The sequence below is a fragment of the Cavia porcellus genome, unplaced genomic scaffold (assembly GCF_034190915.1).
Source record: "Cavia porcellus strain 051 isolate PalLab524CR breed Dunkin Hartley unplaced genomic scaffold, mCavPor4.1 scaffold_6, whole genome shotgun sequence".
In the NCBI taxonomy this organism is placed as follows: domain Eukaryota; kingdom Metazoa; phylum Chordata; class Mammalia; order Rodentia; family Caviidae; genus Cavia; species Cavia porcellus.
Genome location: NW_026947489.1, coordinates 39,953,650 through 39,971,925, shown reverse-complemented (window position 1 = coordinate 39,971,925; position 18,276 = coordinate 39,953,650). Strand labels below are relative to the sequence as shown.

Sequence of the window (18,276 nt, the reverse complement as noted above, 5' to 3'; positions counted from 1 at the left end):
GGCAGTGGGTAAGTGGGGCAGCTAGGGGCCAGGAAAGGGACAGGCTGTAGTGCCAGCACCCGGATCTGTTCCAGCCCTTGCTTATCACTACCAGTGTTGACTCTGCTGCTGTTATCATTGCCCAAGGATTTACTTCACACTCAGGCAGCTAAGAATAGAGCTGCCTGAGGGCACAGTGCCAGCAGGGCCAGAACCAGTGAAACACAGGCCTGAAGAGAAGGGACTGTCACATCACAGGTGGAGCTCAGGCACTGGACCCAGACCAACAAAGCTAGCCTAGGTTTCGTTTCCTTCCTCCTCTGCTGCCAGGAATGGGAAAAGAAGTGACTCCCAGCTTCTTCCACAGGCCACCCTGGTGCTCGGTGTCACCTCTTCCCCACACTGCCTACTTCTCAAACACAGCTGCTATCTGGCCTCTTGTCCTCCCTTTGTGTTCTGCCAAAGTCCCTTCCAGGCCTCTTCCCAGACAATTTCTGACCACCCCTACTAGCCACGGTCACACATGAAGGATCACAAGTGGGCACAGGAAGACATACTTTATTGGGTCATGTTCGGGTTCCCACACTCCAGGCTTTCTAGACCAGTCCTCCTGGAAGGGCCAGCACACCAAGGCCATGCTGCCCCAGGCATCTTCCCTAGAGCAGGGCTGGGCTTCACCAGGCTAAGTAAGATGGGTAGGAGGCTTGGCAGAGCCTCTTGGAAAAGCTATGAGCAGCCCACCTTAGCTCCCAGATCACCAGCCCGGATCCGAGTGGAAGGAGCTTTGGCAGCGAAGAACCTGAGACTGACACTTCTGCCTGCCACCAAGCAGTGACCAGCTCCTACAAGTTGTCAGAAGTGACTGCCACTGCCGGATTCGTGTAAGAGAGGCTGCCACCGCCATTTCCTGTAGAAACCTGGGTGGAGAGAAAAAGCGCCTGGGGTGAGGGGCAGAAAACTACCTGCTAGGCTGAGGTATGGTATCTAGGGGCCCAGCCCACTCTCAAGGGGTTAACTGAGAAAGAGCACCTGCCCGCCCCACCAGCAGCCAGGTGACTATAAACAGGCTGCTCCTCCCCTCCTCTCCCTGCCCTTGGTCTACTCAGCTCCCCTGTCCACTCTTCCTGCCTCTTTCTGCCTCTATCTCTTGCTCCTCTAACACAAAGTGCGCGTGCTGTGTGTGTGTGTGTGTGTGTGTGTGTGTGTGTGTGTGTGTGTGTGTGTAACACTGAGAGGATGATCCCCAGGAAGAGGAAAATGGGGGCAAGAAAACGAAACTTCTCTCCTCCCCCACCTGAGTGACTCTTCAGCCCCAGGTGGTGTAGCAATTATTTACCAGGTCCTGGAGAGAAGGCCAGGAGAGGAAGGAGGGAGGGGTCCTTGCTCACCTGGCTTGACCAGACTTCTTAGACTGTGGAGAAAGCTCCCAACTTCCCTATCTGCTTCCTGCCTAAGAGGTGAGTGGGGCACAGGTAGTGTCACCCCTTGTGACTCCTGTGGGAAGGGCTCCCCTGGCCACAGTGCCCCACCCATTTTTCCTCAGGGCATCCTAATGAGCACCTCTCTGGTGCCAGTTCAGCCAGAGGTAAAAGTGGACAGGCCCAGGCAACACTAACAGTACTAACAGTGTAAGTGCTTGCTCCAAGGTCCCCTTTCTTCCACAGTGTCCTCCCCAGGTCTGACTCCCAAAACCACTCTCACCTCCACCTTCACCTCCACAGTTCACCTCTTCCAAGCTCCTTGGGTTTTCCAAATACCTATCCAGGATACCTGCTTGATCAGGGCCTCTATCCCAGCACCGTCCCAACCCTGGCCCATGAGGCCCAGCCTCACCTCCTCGTACGGGCTGCGCCTGGTGCTTCCAGGGGGCACATAACGCCCATGGGTGTGGTATGTGGGGTATTCGCTCATAGGGTGGTAGGTGTCCCGTGTTGGAAAGATGTCCAGGTGCCCGTAGCTCTTTCGGCGGCACTGACACATAGCCTAAGAATACAGGAGGTTACAATGGGTCATGGGATTCCTTCCCTGCCAGGGACTCCGGTGAAGGCCCAAGCCCAAGCACTCACCAGGGCAATGTAATAGACAATGGCCAGCAGGACCAGAACACAGACCAGCACCAGCAGAGCGATGCCCCAGCCTGGTACCCCAGACTGGGCAGTGGAAGAAGTAACCTGTACCTCACGTGCTAAAAGGAAAAGCAGTGGTCAGGACAGTCTCCTTCCATTAACAACACCACAAAGAGCAGGAACCCAGTGGTAGAGGAAAAGGGATGCTGCTTGGTGCTGGGCTGCAGCTGGGGATAGAGCCTCACCACTGACTTCTGAGATGACCAAATTGTATCTTGTTGCATCTTCTTTTCGCTGAGTGAGTTGTGACTTCACGAACTCTTCATTAACAGCATTCTTCCGGAAGATTACAGTTGATTCCACTGCCACAGATCCTGGCCTGGTCATTGGAAATAAGCAACTCAGGCACATTTTAGTCTCTTTCTCAGCATTTCCCCCCAACCACAAATGTAGCCTCCCTTCGCAATATCATGACAACACCGCACACAGAGTCCCACCCAGACAACAGCCAGCACACACAGAGTCCCACCCAGAGCCATACCTAAACTTGATATTCAAGAGGCCCAGAAAATCTTGTTGATAAATCTGCAAAAACTAAAGTGAGAGAGAAAGGACTCAACTTTAATGCAAAGGATTCAAGCAGCCCCAAAGGCTGCTTTAAAGGAGCACAGCAGAGGAAAGGCAGATACTCACCAATCTAGTAATGTTCCTCTCCAGCTCTTGATAGTAGCGGGTGCTGGGATTTTCCAGAGAAGAATTAAATGAGAGGTTCAAAATCTCAAAAGACAGAATGAAGAAAGAGACCATGACAGATGGCTGAGGAGAATGACTGGAGGAAGTGGAGGGAGGTACTGTGCTGTGGTTAGTGCTACTGGCAATTGTCCCACTGCTGGGGCTGGCAAGTGTGGCAGAAGCAGAAGACTGGTAGCTGGGAAATGACAATGTAGTATCCATGTTAACTGAGGTTGTAGTAGCCACAGCAGAGGAGCTATTGTGAGGTGGAGTGGTGGCTGAGCCTGATATAGAGTTGGTAGCTGGGCCCAAGGTGCCATCATGAAGTGTAGAGGTGGCCACTTCTGCAGAGCTGGTGGCTGTAGCTGAGGTGCCATGGTGGATTGTAGAGGTGGCCACTTCTGTAGAGCTGGTGGTAGCTGGTGCTGAGGTAGCATGGTGGACTGTAGAGGTGGCTACTTCTGTAGAGCTGGTGGCTATGACTGAGGTGCTGTGGTGGACTGTAGAGGTGGCTACTTCTATAGAGCTGGTGGTCGCTGGTGCTGAGGTACCATGGTGGATTGTAGAGGTGGCCACTTCTGTAGAGCTGGTGGCTGTGACTGAGGTGCCATGGTGGACTGTAGGGGTGGAAACTTCTGAAGAGTTGGTGGTAGCTGATGCTGAGATGCCATCATGGAGTGTAGGGGTGGTCACTTCTGCAGAACTGGTGGCTGTGACCAAGGTGCCATGGTGGACTGTAGGGGTGGACACTTCTGTAGAGCTGGTGGTAGCTGGTGCTGAGGTACCATGGTGGACTGTAGGTGTGGACACTTCTGTAGAGTTGGTGGTAGCTGGTGCTGAAGTACCATGGTGGACTATAGGGGTGGCCACTTCTGAAGAGTTGGTGGTAGCTGGTGCTGAGGTACCATCATGGAGTGTAGGGGTGGACACTTCTGTAGAGTTGGTGGTAGCTGGTGCTGAAGTACCATGGTGGACTATAGGGGTGGCCACTTCTGAAGAGTTGGTGGTAGCTGGTGCTGAGGTACCATGGTAGACTGTAGGGGTGGCCACTTCTGAAGAGTTGGTGGTAGCTAGTGCTGAGGTGCCATCATGCAGTGTAGGGGTGGCCAGTTCTGCAGAACTGGTGGCTGTGACCAAGGTGCCATGGTAGGTTGTAGAGGTGGCGACTTCTGTAGAGTTAGTTATAGCTGGTGCTGAGGTGCCACGGTGGACTGTAAAGGTGACCGCTTCTGGAGAGTTGGTGGTGGCTGGGGCTGAAGTGCTGGCATGAACTTTGGGGGTGGCTGACTCTGATGTAGAAGCCCTGGTGGTTATAGTGGAGCTGACACCATAGCCTGGAGTGGTAGCTGAGCTTGAGGTGCTCTGAGATAAGATGAGGACATTCTTCTGGCCTGGAATGGCAGCAGAGCCTGAACTAGGACTGAGGATGGGGAGTAAACTACTAGTCATACTCTAACACTGCTCTTAATGGTTGGGCACTGGGTTGCTTTGGGTAGCCAAAATTTGTTTTTCTGCTTTAAGAAGGGCCAGAAGTTGTAGGAGCCATTGGGTTGGAGAGCAAATCAGAGCAAAGAGAAAATACAACCTCTGGCAACAAAAAAACAATACCAGGAGGCTTGGGAAACAGGCGGTGTGAGCAGCCCCAGGGTCTGCCCTTCTTTTTGGCAGCTACCTTCTCTCTTCCCACAGAGTTGCCTCTGCCCGGCAACTACCTTTCCTGAGTTACTTCCCCTAGACTTCTCTTCAGGACATTTGCCTTCCCCTCTCTGATGCCCCCTCTCTTGGGGACCACCTCTTCTCAGCCTGTCCTCAGCTTCTCTCCATTTGGCCACAGGCCAAGCCACCCTTGTTTGCAGCTTTTGACGCTGGAGGTGCCATTGGCCAGGAAACCAAATCCAAAGAAAGGCCAGGAAGACTATGTGAGCAGGGTAGAACCCTCCCCACCTGTGCCCCTCACCTGTAAGCACCAGGAGTAGCTGCAGCAGGAAGAAGGGGGCCTGAGTGCCCGGTGTCATGGTGGTGGTGAACCGGCGGGAGCAGAGCAGGCTGGGGCTGGCACTTCAGCACTTGGTGTGTGAGGTGGAGCAGCACTGGTGCCTGCTGCTTTATACCGGTCCCCCCCTCCTGCCCTAGGCACAGCCGGAGCAGGTGACAGGTGACAACGCCCCGCCCCTTCCCCCCTTCTCTACCTCCTACTTTTTCCTCCTCCTCCCCCATTCCTGGGTAAGGTATGTGGGCTCCAATCAGTCAACCTTCTGACAACCTGTTTGCTCTGCAACTGGCCTCCCCCCTTTCATCAGCCACTCCCTGACTCCAGAAGGGGGAAGTAGGGAGTCTGAGATTTGGGGCCCTTGCTCCACTTTCGCCCCTGGACAACAGCTAAGGTGAAGACTGGGAGCAGAGAGAGACAGAGAGAGAGAGAGAGAGATTGGGTGGTCAAGGCCCGGGACCGCAAAGCCAGGAAGCCCACCCTAGATGTGCTCCACTCCCCTATTTTCTTGGGACCTTTGGAGCCCTACTCTGAGGGCTGAGTTGGGATAAGAGGGCTTAACAATGAGTGGATGAGTAGCCAGTTCTAAACTCCCCCCAGCCCCCGCCCCCTGTGCGCCACTTCCTGGAATCGCCCCACCTTGGAACCGCTCCCTGTCCCTTCCACGCGCAGCTCTACCCTGAAATCCGCAGTCCCCGCCCCGGCTGGACTCTCCAGCAGCCTAGGTTCCCTCGTTGGCTTTCGTCCCGGGTGGGAGGAAGTTTCCACTTAAAGAGGACAAAACCTGACCTCTGCCGAACCCTGAGGCTCTTCCTTCCCAACTCTGCACCTTGAGCGGTGGCCAGCTAGGTACGCTATGCGGGAGCGCTCGCCCCCTCGTGGCCACAGGCAACATCACTGGCCACTGGCGCGCGCGGAGGGGCTGCCCCAATGGTGTGGAGAGGTCGGCGATGCAGCCCAAATGGCGATAGGGAGGCCTTGGGGAGGTCGGTCCATGGCGAAGGAGTTGACGCTTTGGACAACGAAGAGGAAGGAGCAGCGTGGGGTGCTGTCTGAAGGAAATAGTGCTAAGTGGGTGGGGTCCTGAGGTATGTGTAGGACTTGGGGTTTATGGGAGGGGACATCGGAATGCGAGAGTGGGGATGAGACAGGTTTTGGAGGTCAGTGCATATTTAGGAGACAGACAGTAGGCGAGGCGACAGAATGGAATTTTGGGGCACAGAACTATCCTTTGTGGGAAAACAGTAGTAGGTAGTGGTAGTTGGGGCAGGTACGTTCATGGTGGAGAACAAAACCGTAGGGATGTGTATATTGGGGAAAACGATAGGTATTCTTAAGGGCAAATATATGGGGACAGTGAAGTATTCTGGACAGTGGGGCACATACAGGGCACCAGGTTGGGTCCAGCGGCCCCGTGTTACGGTCTAGGGGCCAGTACAGCAGTTACAACTGTGCTGGGCAATCAGTTCGTGGCCCCAACCAATACATTTTATAAACTAATCGGGCGCGGCACGACACAGCATCAGAGGCTCAGCTTCGGGCTTCAGGCGTCGGGCAGGGGGCGCTAGGCATTAGTGCGCGGGGCTGAAGGCGGGGAAGGCCCGAGTCAGCCGCGGCAGAAAGCGCTAGTATACAGGTGGGCGGCCCCAAACTTCTACTTCAGGAGTTGCCAGGCAACAGCCATTCACTTCGGTTGCTGGGACACGCATTACCATGGCGACGGCTCCAAGGAGCTCAGTCTGAATATTTAAAGAGCAAACGCGCACCGCCCCTGAGTCGGAAAGCGGCCTTTAGGGGCGCCACGGTCTTCCCTTCTTTCATCCCTCCCGCTTACTGTCCCTTTCACCGCTCCGGGCACTGAGTGTCTGGCCGGCCTCTAAGGTGAACCCTGCTCCCTTGAGCGCTCTGGGTCCTTGGGCCCTGCGGGCTAAAGTGGGTGGGGAGCGGGATTCCGGGCCCCGGGCGGGCGGGAGGGACGGGACGCGGTGCAGTGTTGTTCTTTCCCCCACCAATATTGCACTCGTCCCGGCCTCCGGCCTCCTCGGCCCCCCGGCCTCCCCTTCACCCTGAGCGGGGCAGCCCCCCCACCCCCCGCCCTCCTGGCTTTCGATCCGGCTGATCTAAGATAATCTGGAGTGTCGACACCACTACTACCACCACCGTGAGTAAGTGGGACTGGGAGGACTTTAGCTACTCTGTCACCAGTACCTCCTCATCCTTCATTTATTACCATCTAGCACCTCTCCCACCCACCCCAAACTCAGCCAAACTTTCTCCAAATCTCTAACTTTCAATTTACCAGCATTTCTCTCTTCCCCCATCAGGTTCCTTCCTGTTTCCCACGCTATCCCGAAAAATCCTTAAAATAAGCAATTGCACTGACATAGAAAACAACTGAAACTTTATGGCAATGTGCTATTATCTTTCCTGGGGTTGGTTCCTGAGTAATACCCCTTGAAAATTTCCCAAGCCCCGAATAGTGGGACACTAACCCTCTGGGGCTTAACTCCTATTGCACTCAGAGGAGGAGGATCTGTTTGGCTGAGGGGCTGTGGTTTAGATCTCAGGGTCTCCAGGATGGACCCCGAGGCCAAAGGGTCTAAAGTCAGGATTCTGAATCCGGTGGCCATTTCCTCACACCCGTCCCTGGAGCAGCTGCCTCCGGAATGGCTCAAAGTCCTCAGGTACTGTGTCTGAAGAAGGGAAATGAATAAGGTCAGACGGTAGCTCTCCCAGGACACGAGGGGTCAGGCTGGTCTTGGTGTAGAGCCTCACCATTGCACCGATACTGGAGATTGGACCAAATGATGTTTTCTTGGGAGAAGCAGAATACACCGAGACGCCCCCCTCGCATGGATGTGTCAATGATCACCCCAGAGTCCGCTACTAGTTGGGGACCCTCATAGAGCTTCACCCTGTCCAGGATAGGGGTGTCCGTTGGTGCTAAATGCCAGTGGGCACTGTGCCATCTTGTCCTGGGCCCTGCTCATCCCAGCCACCCCCTTCCCCAGCTCACCAGGCCTGAGAGGAGGGAGAGAGAAAGGGGAGGGAAGGGGGTGTTTTTCTCAGGCCTGGGGCCCCTAGCTCTTTGTGCGGCTCCTTTTGCATCTCAAAGCATCAGCCGAATTCCTAGCGAGGATTGGGTTGCCATGACGATGAACACAATGGGCTGGGGGGTGAAGTCACCCGCTTCCCAGGCTCTAGTCCACCCCCTTTATCCCTTGCCCTGGCACCCCACAGCCCCAGGCACCTTAAAGGAGAACCAACCCAATGCCCTGGACCAGGCTCTTGCCCCTAGAAAGTCCAGCTTCTGAGCAGACCCACTTCCCCTCCCTGCCCAAGTCACCCCCAACTAACTAGGGACCCTCAAGGGAAGCAAATTCAAAGTTGTAGACCAAGTACTAAACTGAGAGGCCTGTGAGATCTTAGCCTTGGTTTGTCACTCGTAAATGTTGATGATCCCTTTTAGGTCAGATGCTGATGAAGCAGGTTCTGGGCAGTACCACCTCACAGATTGGAAACATGGGCCCTCTACAGATGGGCCTGGGATTAGGAGGCTCGCGGGAACTGGAAAGGGCAGCTAGCTCAATGCCCATGTTTTACAGAGTCGAAGTACAGCACAGAGGAGGCTTGACTGTGCCCAACACTACCCACAGGTTATCTTGCCTTAATGAGAAGGGAGGTGGAGGGAAGTGGCCTACTCTCCTACTTCCAAGAAGTGGAACAGAGGTAAGGTCCCTGGTGAGTCCCAGCTATTGGGAAAGGAAAGGCCCCAGGCTAGAGTGCCCCCAGAGGGTGCAGGCTCTCTTCTCACCGAATGTAACCAACTTGAGGCCGGTGCAGTAGCTGCCAGCGATAGGAGGTCTTGTCACGCCAGCCCACATTTCGTGGGTCAGTCCACAGCAGCCGTACCTGATCAGGAGTGTGACCAGTATGCCACAGGGCATTCCGCAGGTGCTCACCTGGGCCAGACACTGATGTCACTGCCTGAGAATCATTGGCAAACACAGTGAGTCAACCATGGGATCATAGTGAAGGGAGACAAGTTCATAAATACCACTGGGAAAGCAAGTCAAAGAAGGTCAGGAGAATTTTTCTGAAGCCCAAGAATCAACTTTCAGGTCAGACCTCTGGGTAAGAGGGTTCCCAGGTAGGCCATGGGGGAGGCCCAGGGGTTGGATGGGAAGAACTTAGGAAAGGCCCCTGGGTTGAGGAAACTGGGCAGCTAGGAGACCTTGAGCTGCAGCCCGGGCTGGGCAACAGCCCGGAAAGGTGTGGCCTGCCAATAAGTCTGCTCCGTCTGCTTCCACATGACCACATAGAAGCGGCCACTGTCCTGGTAACTGAAGAGAAAGCCTGCATAGTCATCATCAGTAACTGTGTTCACATGGAAGGTGCCTTCGAAGTCCACACCATTGAAAGCTGTGTATCCTAGGGTGGGGGTGGGATAAAGGTTAGAGGCAGCAAGGTTACTCTTGGCTCACTGTGACGGTGTGTGCTGTACGTGTGGCCAGATTGCCCCACTGCCTTCTCACTTGCCTGCGCCCATCCTCTTCATCCACTTCCTCCCCTGCCCTCTGTCCCTGTAGGATACTTCCATTTGGAAGTTATTGAACTGGCCGTCCCTTACATACCAACTGCGAGGCCAGGGTCACTGTTCATAGTCTGAACGATTTCCATGCCCTGAAATTGTTAAATAAAGAACAAAACCCTGGTCCAAAAACCTGGTGGTGTACTACCCCAACAGGCCCCCATCCCAGTGCCCTAAGTACCTGATTGAGCACAACCCAATTTGGGTCAATCTGAGCATCACCCTCAGGATCCAGAACAACAGTCTGATAGGCCCGGAAATCTGTGAGGGTTACTTCTGCACTTTCAGGACACACATCCAGGGGATCAACTACTGCATCATTGTCAAAGTCATCCTCACATACATCACCAACGCCATTGCCTGCGTAAAGTGAAGCTAGATGCTCAGAAAGGCTGTGGCCAATGCTACTGGCAAACACTGTCACCTTGTGGATATTGTCTTCTTGACCTCTCCCCACCCTGACCTTCTACACCCCCCTGCTGCTGCCCCAAACAAAGCCATACAGTCAACTCTTCTGGGGCCCCAGCTTTACCATCTGAGTCCTTCTGATTGGGATTGGGTACCAGACGACAATTATCAGGACCAGGAGGCACATAATCCGGGATACCATCATTGTCATCATCTCCATCACACTCATCTCCAAGTCCATCATTGTCTGAGTCCAGCTGGGAGCTGTTGGGCAGCTGTGGGCAATTGTCCTTGGTATCCTGATGCCCATCCCCATCACTGCTCAGAAAAACAGGCAGCAGATAAGGCTGAAAGGTACCTCCATCTCTCCCCTGCTTAGGAATCTCTGAAACCTGCTCTCGTCCCAGCACACCCTGGGCCTTTAGCCAGATGTGGTACAGGTCCAGCCATAGGAATGGAAGGCAGACTATGTGAATGACTTTCTGCTCAAAAGTGCTATAGAATCAAGGCTAACCACAGAGAGAATTAAGAATGATTACAGGAAAGTAAACCCCCTTAAAAGACCTTACCTGTCTTCATTGGTGTCACAGACATCCCCCACCAGGTCACTGTCTGCATCTGTCTAAGAGAAAGGGGCCTGATCTCACCATTTTCTTTTCTAATATATATTTTTTTATTTCACAGACAAGATCTCCCTAAATTGCCCAGGCTTGGCTTCAATTTGTGATCCTCCTGCCTCAGCTTCCCAGAGTACTGGGATTACAGGTGTGCACCATCACACCCAACTCCCACTATCTCTTTTTTTGTTTTGTTTTGTTTTTAGAGGGTTTCACTGTGCAGGTCAGACAGGTCTTGAACTCATTTTGTAGCCCAGGCTGGCCTTGAACTCCCAGTGATCCTCCTGCCTCAGCCTCATCAGTGCTAGGATGACAGGCATGTGCCACCACACCCTGTTCCATCAACCCTTCTTTTTTTTTTGTCTTTTTCTTTTTTATTGGTACCAGGGATCGAACTCACGACCACACACTTGCAAGGCAGGTGCTTATGCCACTGAGCTAAATCCCCAGCCCCTCATCAACCCTTCTTGATAACTCAGAGTAACCTGACAACCCAGTCTCCTTACTTTTCCCCTACCCTCAACATTCCTCTGTACCTGGGTAGGATTGCTCATCTCAGGGCAACTGTCACAAGCATCTCCCACCCCATCCTCATCCCTGTCTGTCTGCAGTGGGTTGGGTACTTTAGGGCAATTGTCCAATCCATTGGGGATACCTAGAAGACATGTGGGAAGCACAAAATTGTTATTATGTCTTTCATATTCTTTTCTATGTTAGTAAAAACTCTGAGTTTTGTGTCTTCACCCAGAGCACAATTAGTCAAAAGTCAACCTTCCACCTTGTCCCATCCTCTCTCCCACATCCTGCTCACCCCTACTTCCTGCCTCACGTTTCTATCAATATCTGCTGTGAGTGATGTCCCCCTGCCAGGCCAACTCCCACAAGCATACCTCCCCACTTTCCTCAGACTCCCTGCCTCATCCTCACCTCTGCTAATTCACACAGGTCTCCCAGCCACCCCTACAACCCCAGGACCGCACCATCTCCATCCACGTCATTGTCACAGGCATCTCCTTCTCCATTGCCATCTGTGTCCTTCTGGTCATTGTTGGGAACATTGGGGCAGTTGTCACAGGCATCACCAAATGAATCTGTATCTGAGTTTTGCTGGTCCTTGTTGGGGAACAGTCGGCAGTTGTCCTGGGCAAAGAGTTGAGAGGGAAGGGTAAGGGGTCCCCCAAAACTTCCTTGTAAAGATTTCCATCCCATGACAATTGCCTTGTTCTAACAGTCGGCAGTTGTCCTGGGCAAAGAGTTGAGAGGGAGGGGTAAGGGGTCCCCCAAAACTTCCTTGTAAAGATTTCCATCCCATGACAATTGCCTTGTTCTAGGCCCCAGGTTTGGGCTGCCTTAGTTTGGTGTTCTAGGGCCCTTTCTACAGAATGGCCACGGACATTGCAGAGGCAGGAATATGAGCTACAGTGAGAGAAACAGACAACACAAGAGACAGGACAGTCTGGGAATCACCTCAACATTCTTGATCCCATCCCCATCAGCATCATCGTCACACTGGTCCCCAACACCATCATTATCAGCATCTTCCTGCCCAGAGTTGGGTGTCAAAAGGCAGTTGTCCTAAAGTCAGGGGGAAGAAGAAGACATATGAGTTCTGGCCAGAGCCAGCCTGGGGCTCCCTACCACACTGGCCCCCAAGCCCTGCACCTGCTTGCAATGTTTGTTATTGTCCATGCAGGGCAGCGCCTGGTCTGGGTAGCCATCGATGTCCGTGTCAGGCCCACATACGTTCCCGTTCCCTGCCCAGCCCACGTTACACTGGAACAACACAAATGGCGGAAGTTAGCACTCCTGCTTCCCATGGAGGTCCTCAGCCCAAGCCCTAAACATGCTCACCAACCTTCCTCTGTGCCCCAGCCTCTTCCCTTTTCCTTCTAAGCTCCAGCCTCAGCTCACCTGGCAGGACACTGCACCGTTGTGTTCAAAGAGACAGTGAGCGTGAACATGGCAAGGGCTGTGGGCTGGGCTGTGGCAGGTCCTCACAGGGAGGCAGCCCTGTGTCTGATTGCCCAAGAAACCCAATCGGCAGGGCCCACATTTGAAAGATCCCTAAGGGTGAAAAGTGCAGTTAGGAAGGAGTGGGCACCTGCTGGGTACTCTGGACCATCACTGCCTGCCTGTGAGGAATAGGATGGGCACTCACAGGCGTGCCAGGTATATATCTTCTTTAGGTGCTCAGGAGCTACCCTTCAAGGCAGGTAAATAGCCCCACTTTTCAAGTGAGGAAGTTGAGGCTCAAAAAGTCTAAATGACTTGCTAAAGGTCATAGCTAGTAAAAACCTGAAACCAGAATTTGCAGCCAGGTCCATGTGAATACCTACTATATGTAGTGTCCTAGGGAAGAAGCACAGGCAGCAGCAAATGTGAAGAGAGCGTTACATAGTATCACCCACCTAGACACACACAAGGTGTTCTACTCACCACAGTGTTGGTACAGATGGAGTTTGGGTCACAGCCACCGTTGTTACCATCATTGCATTCATCGATGTCACTGCAGACCTAAAGGGACAGACTCTGGGTGGAACCAACCCTGTGGTGCTTCTCCAGACAGAGGCACTGGTGTGGCCTTATCTGTAAGCACTAATAAGCTCAGATCCAAACCCAGTACAAAGCAGGCCTCACCCCATTAATCACAAAGGTCCCATGTCCAACCCAGAAGCCCTTGACCTCTACAAGCCCCAAACTGCATGGCCACACTAACTACCCAGCCTGACCTGTTTGCTGGCCCGGGCATAGTCGATGCCCACACCAGACACCTGGGTGCCCTTATACCCTCGAGGACAGGTCTCACAGTGGAAGCCAGGCATAGTGTTGATGCAGCTGGAGCCAGGGAAGCAGGGTTCAGCATGAGCACACTGGGGGCCAGATAAGAATGCAGAGGTCAGGCCCAAGGGGAAGTCCCTAAACCATCCCTCGTGTTCTTCCTCTGCAGTTGTCCCCACACAGCTGCACAGCTCCTGCCCCCTGCCCCAGCTTCTCCCTGGGTTGCTCCGCGCCTTTCCCATTTCCTCCCACCATCTCTGACTTCTCTGCCACTCCCCCAGCTTCTTCCCTGCAAAACCTCCCACGTGCCTCCCTCCAGTTTCACTTTGCTGCTCTCTGACCTCTCCTAAGCCTCAGATTCTTTTGCTTCCAACCAACATTTACCCCTCCCTCCTGACCTCCTCACCCCAGCTTTCTGCATTCTGTGGGCTCTGCCCTCCCCACCTCATTGATGTCCGCGCAGTGGGTGCCGTTGCCCTGCAGGCCCGGGGGACAGGGTCCACAGCGGTAGCCTGGGTACTCATACACTTCCATGCAGTCCACACCTTGGAAGCAGGGGTTGGGGCTGCAGTGCGAACGCTGCTCATGGAAGCCTGGGAGGTGGGCAGAGTCAGAGCCACCCAGAGGTCATTCAAACCATTGTCAGGGGAGGCCCTAACACTGCTCTCCGGAGCCCACCCCTGCTCTCCCACTCACCGCACACCTGACATTCCATGATGGTGTTTCGGATCAGGGACATCTCCTTCACCTGAAGGGCAGGGGGTAGTCAGCCCTCACATCTGCCACCCAATCAGAGTCAGTATCACCTGTGGCTGGCCCACCCATACCTGGTCTCGGATATCATCCCGCAGGTCCACCAGGATCTGGTTAAAGAGGGTGAGTTGGGTGACCAGCGCCTTGGTCTGTTCCCCTGTTGGAGTATGGAGAGGATCACAACTGGGGCAATAAGCCCTAGCTCTTCCATGGGCAGGTGATGAGCCAGCTCATGTCACTGCCACCTACTCCGAATCTTTTAAAAAGGCTTAGTTCCAGGAAGCTGCCAAAGCCTGAGGCCTCCTTGCCACCCTATTCCCTTCCACCTCCTGGTGGTCTACTCACCTAGAATGGACTGCAGCACACTGGTCACTAGAGAAGAGAAGAAAACATGATCAAGGGGGCACCTGCTGAAGAGGGAACGAGGGAGAGGGGGATGGAGGCAGGACTGGAGCCTCAGAGTATTGCAAGGTAGGGCAGAGGTGACAGGCAGCAGCTCCCCCTGCCTATGCTGGAGACTGAACCCAGGAACTTGTGTGTATTAGGCAAGTGCCCCACCACGGGGCTAGGAATCCTCCAAGGAGCTGCCTCATGGGACATCAAAACCCAAACCCTAGTTCCCAAGTATGATTATGGTGGAAGGAGTCAGGTGACAGGTCACCAAGCAGAACCAGGCCCCCCAATGCATTCCACTTCCTCCCTCCTGCCTTCCCAAGCATCCAGTTCCTTTGAAAGATCGGGGAGAAGTTGGTGTGACTTAGATGGCAGTCTCTGAGCATCCCTGTCAGAAGCCAAGCTGATGGGATATGCTGACAGACACTGCTAGTATGTGCCAGCTGTCATGGGAAGTACAAAAGACCTTGAGACTAGGATCTCAGCCAAGACCAAGCAATTACCTTCCCTCCCCTCTATCCCCTAAAAGTCCAGTGTTACAGTTTTCTCTTAGATCACTATCTTTCTGGCAACCCAGAAAGATAGAATGATCTGGTAGGTGGCATGACCTACATGGGGCTTTTGGTTTATGGTGGCACTGGGATAGAATTCAGAGCCTTTGCACATCATTTTTTTTTCTTTTTGGTACTGGCGATTGAACTCACAACCTCATGCTTGCCAGGTAAGCATGTGCACCACTGAGCTATATCCCCAGTGTATGTGTGTGTTGCCTTTGAGGGTTTCACTACACAGTCCAGGCTAGCCTTGAACTTACTTTGTAGCCGAGGCTGGTCTCAAACATACAGCAAATCCTCCTGCCTCGGCCTCCTGAGTGCTGGGATTACAGGTGTGCACCACCAAGCCAAAGCCCCCTTTTATATTTTAAAAACAGGGTCTAGCTAAATTGCCCAAATTGGGCTTGAATTTGCAATTCTCTCCTGTAACATCTCAGAGTGCTGAGACCATCACATGTGGTTTAGGGAGATATTTTTGACCCATACCTCCTGTATAGGAGACCAGAGAAGAAAGACTGGGGGCAATGGGATCAGAAGCCCCAGGATTAGGTGAGCTAGAGAAATAGGTGTTGGGGGAAGAGGGCAAAGGTTAGGAGTCATCAAAGACCACAGGACTATGGTCCAAGGCCAGCTAACGGGAGCCTCTGTTACCTGCACTGTGGATGGACTCGTCCCCTTGGAATGGACACTCACTCAAGGCTCCTACCCGGGCCATGGACCCGCCCAGAATAATTTTCATCGATTCCACAAAGCCCTGGGGGGACAGCAGGTAAGGTGCAAGGATCTACCATTTACTTCCCCCCTTGCTATGAACTAAGGGTCTTTCCTGCTCACCTGCATCCTCAAATAAGCCTTCTGACCAGTCCTAATCTCCATCCCACTGACCTCCGCTGGGGGGATGGGGGCCAGGGCTGGAAGGCCGGTGTGCTGGTCACCCAGTTTGCAGTCCACATAGAGCTGCAGGCTGGGGCTGGGCCGGGATGGACCTCGGAGCCGCAAGAGAGCTGTATGTGTGCGCCCATCAGCCAGGCCTGCTTGCTGTAGATTCACTGCGTGGACTTTGCCATCCTCCCGCTGGTACCGCACCAGTACTGTCCAGGAAGGGAGTCAGTATGTGCACTGTCCCCCATCCCATGTTTCCCTTGAGGATTAGCTCAACTCTTCCAAATACCACATCTCTAAAGCTACCACCCCTAATTCAATTGCATTTCTCAACACCATGTACCATGTTAGGTATAGAATAAATATTTTCAAATTGACTTAGAGACTAGGAGTTTCTTAGTCTTCAATAAATCTGATTACTTTATACTCTCCCAAGATTATAGCTAGTTCTGTACTCAGTGATTCCATCACTGCTAGGGCACAGACTTCCCAATGGGCATCCCCAAATACAACCTCCTATCCCTACATCTCCCTCACCCCCACAATGCAATGGATTGAAGTCAGGGTTCAAGCATGCTGGGCAAGTGCTCTACAACTGACCTCTACCCAACCTCTCCCATCCCTACAAATACTGTTTGGTTACCTGGCCTCCTGACTTAAGCACACCCTACACATGCCCTTGGCATACCTGGGCACAGCCTAATGGGCCCATGATCCCTAATGGAGGTCAAGGAGAAATAAGAGTGGGGATAAAAGTGCTCAGGTTTGTGGGATTCACTGGGACAGGAAAGAGACGCTCAAAGTCACCTTTGTTGATCTTGCCCACAACAGAGGTCTCCAGCCATCGTATGTTATCTTGGCGAGAGTACAGTCCAAAGAGGACACCACCTTGCTTGGGAGGCAGGCGAAAGGTAGACAAGAGGTAGATGTCCCCAGCAGTGAGTAGGGCTGTCCGGATCTTCTCTACCACAGCTACCATCTGCCGGGACTCTCCCACAGTCAGGAGATCAATTACTGACCAGACAAGAGAATAGAATCAAATGCTAAGGCCTGGACTCTCCCCTGAGCCTTCAGGGTTGCAGCACCCAATAACCACACTACCCCACCACCAGGTAACAAATCACTTTCTCAGAAATCAGCCTTTTTTTGCTATCCAATAATGGAAGCAGTGAGCCTTTCTCTTCCCTCATTATTGCCTACCCATCCCTCTGAGAACCTGCAGGACTGTGGCTTTGAAATTCAAAAACCACACCACAAACTTGAGATGCCACCACCAGGTGGCGCAAGAGACACAATGTGGAGATAGTCAGGAGTGGCACCTGGTGCCCATAGCACAGAAATGAGAGGCAGCTTCTCTCTCCATCCCCGGGTTTGGCTCATTTCACACCGTGATGCCCCTCCTCCCATCTAGGGGCTCAGCACACTCATTTGGATGAGAACAGCTGCCCACTGAGGGCTTTGACCCTCCCACCTGTGGAACTTCCCCCACCCCAGTGGAAAGTAGGACCTAGCTCCTCTGCCTCCTGTGTCCTGGCCAAACTGTGGTTTCTCCTCCAGTCAGCAAAGAATCTTTGCCTGTGTCATCTGCTCCAGCTACCTCTCCCACACCCAAGGGCCCATCCCACAGCTAGACCTCCGGGAGCGCCAGACCCTTCAGTCTCCACCCCCCATCCTGTCGTTGAGGGCTAGGAGCCTGGAGAGAAAGGGGACCAAGCCTAGGGACCCACACTGTGCACCCACCTTCAGGCTGCTCTCCCAGACCCTGAGATGCTTTGATGCCAGCCCAGCCAGGCAGCCCTATCAGCTTCCAAACTCACCACTCTGGCCTCATCCCTGACCCTGGCCAGTACTACTCAGCCACCACTCTCTGGTCCCCACTCCTCATCATGCCATAATTTCACCTACTCCAGGAAGTGTAATTCTTCCCTCTAGCTCAACTTCGGTACTCTTCCCCTCTCCTGTTTTTGTTCCCCAATACCCGGACTGGGAGTAAATAGGGAAGAAGCCGAAATGGGGTCTAAAAGGATGGACACAGGCTTACCCTGCAGGTCCTGACTGGCAGATGCAAAAGAGCAAAGGAAGAGAAGAGCCAGGGCCCCCCGAAGTTCCTGTGTCTCCATGCCGCTCAGCCGGCTCACTACCCTTGGCAGGCAAGCTGCTGGGAGGGGAAAAGGCTAGGCGGAGAGAGAAGGAGGGGGGAGGGACGGAGGGGGGAGTCGAGGGGGGGGCCAGCAGGCGGGGGGGGGGTGTGCTGAAACAAAGAGCTGCCAATCACCCTGGAGGCATCACCAGTCCGAGGAACCAGGGGCACTGAGAAGCCTTGGAGGCCTCCCAGTCTTCTGTTTCTCCCTAATGGTCCTCACCCCAGGTGTTTCCCTCTCCCCTATCACCCCACTATCGGGGGCCTCAACACAGCATGACCAAATGCTACTGTTTTCTGGAAGCCACAGTGAGGAAAGGTAGGAACCCCTGGCATGGGCCACACAGTGGGCATTATTCTTCAGCTGGCAGCAAAGGATGCCAAGGGAGTGGC

At 53.6% G+C, this 18,276-nt stretch overlaps 2 protein-coding genes and 1 long non-coding RNA gene across 7 annotated transcripts; 1 reads left to right on the top strand and 2 right to left on the bottom strand.

Annotated features, from left to right (window-relative positions):
- Positions 1 to 521: 521 nt before the first annotated feature.
- Muc1 (mucin 1, cell surface associated) lies at positions 522 to 4,936 on the bottom strand. Its single transcript, XM_003475378.4, has 7 exons — positions 4,735 to 4,936; positions 2,739 to 4,168; positions 2,587 to 2,639; positions 2,291 to 2,424; positions 2,046 to 2,164; positions 1,813 to 1,962; positions 522 to 896 (listed from the first exon to the last, which is right to left on the bottom strand). The coding sequence occupies exons 1-7, from the start codon at positions 4,790 to 4,792 to the stop codon at positions 822 to 824; spliced, it is 2,019 nt and encodes a 672-aa protein (XP_003475426.1). The 5' UTR covers positions 4,793 to 4,936; the 3' UTR covers positions 522 to 821.
- A 2,215-nt stretch (positions 4,937 to 7,151) lies between these two features.
- Thbs3 (thrombospondin 3) lies at positions 7,152 to 17,952 on the bottom strand. 5 transcript variants are annotated; one of them, XM_003475605.5, is made up of 23 exons: positions 17,785 to 17,952; positions 16,551 to 16,757; positions 15,696 to 15,952; positions 15,513 to 15,615; positions 14,260 to 14,286; positions 13,989 to 14,071; positions 13,858 to 13,909; positions 13,606 to 13,754; positions 13,113 to 13,253; positions 12,820 to 12,897; positions 12,295 to 12,447; positions 12,046 to 12,156; positions 11,851 to 11,958; positions 11,364 to 11,523; positions 10,920 to 11,038; positions 10,336 to 10,388; positions 9,891 to 10,084; positions 9,540 to 9,718; positions 9,402 to 9,450; positions 9,002 to 9,198; positions 8,582 to 8,754; positions 7,543 to 7,682; positions 7,152 to 7,460 (listed from the first exon to the last, which is right to left on the bottom strand). In XM_003475605.5, exons 1-23 carry the CDS (start codon positions 17,861 to 17,863, stop codon positions 7,402 to 7,404), a joined length of 2,871 nt encoding a protein of 956 aa, XP_003475653.2. In that variant the 5' UTR covers positions 17,864 to 17,952; the 3' UTR covers positions 7,152 to 7,401. The 5 variants fall into 5 exon arrangements, with proteins under 5 accessions (XP_003475653.2, XP_013014377.2, XP_063106481.1 ...); XM_013158923.3 differs by lacking the exon at positions 7,543 to 7,682; XM_063250411.1 differs by lacking the exon at positions 13,989 to 14,071 and having other exon boundaries at positions 13,865 to 13,909.
- LOC134476424 (uncharacterized) lies at positions 7,682 to 16,178 on the top strand. The gene is made up of 2 exons (XR_010048052.1): positions 7,682 to 8,496; positions 10,451 to 16,178. It is a non-coding gene; the product is annotated as an uncharacterized LOC134476424 (long non-coding RNA).
- Positions 17,953 to 18,276: the final 324 nt, after the last annotated feature.

Bases quoted from the DNA above. Each gene is read 5' to 3' on its own strand.
- Muc1 (XM_003475378.4), bottom strand. From the start codon at position 4,792: ATGACACCGGGCACTCAGGCCCCCTTCTTCCTGCTGCAGCTACTCCTG. The intron at 2,165-2,290 runs GTGAGGCTCTAT...TTTTCCTTTTAG, and splicing joins GGTCATCTCAGAAGTCAGTG to CACGTGAGGTACAGGTTACT. The intron at 1,963-2,045 runs GTGAGTGCTTGG...CTGTATTCTTAG, and splicing joins TTGTCTATTACATTGCCCTG to GCTATGTGTCAGTGCCGCCG.
- Thbs3 (XM_003475605.5), bottom strand. From the start codon at position 17,863: ATGGAGACACAGGAACTTCGGGGGGCCCTGGCTCTTCTCTTCCTTTGC. The intron at 14,072-14,259 runs GTGAGTAGACCA...ATACTCCAACAG, and splicing joins TGTGCTGCAGTCCATTCTAG to GGGAACAGACCAAGGCGCTG. The intron at 8,755-9,001 runs GTCTCCTAGCTG...AATGATTCTCAG, and splicing joins AGCCCGGGCTGCAGCTCAAG to GCAGTGACATCAGTGTCTGG.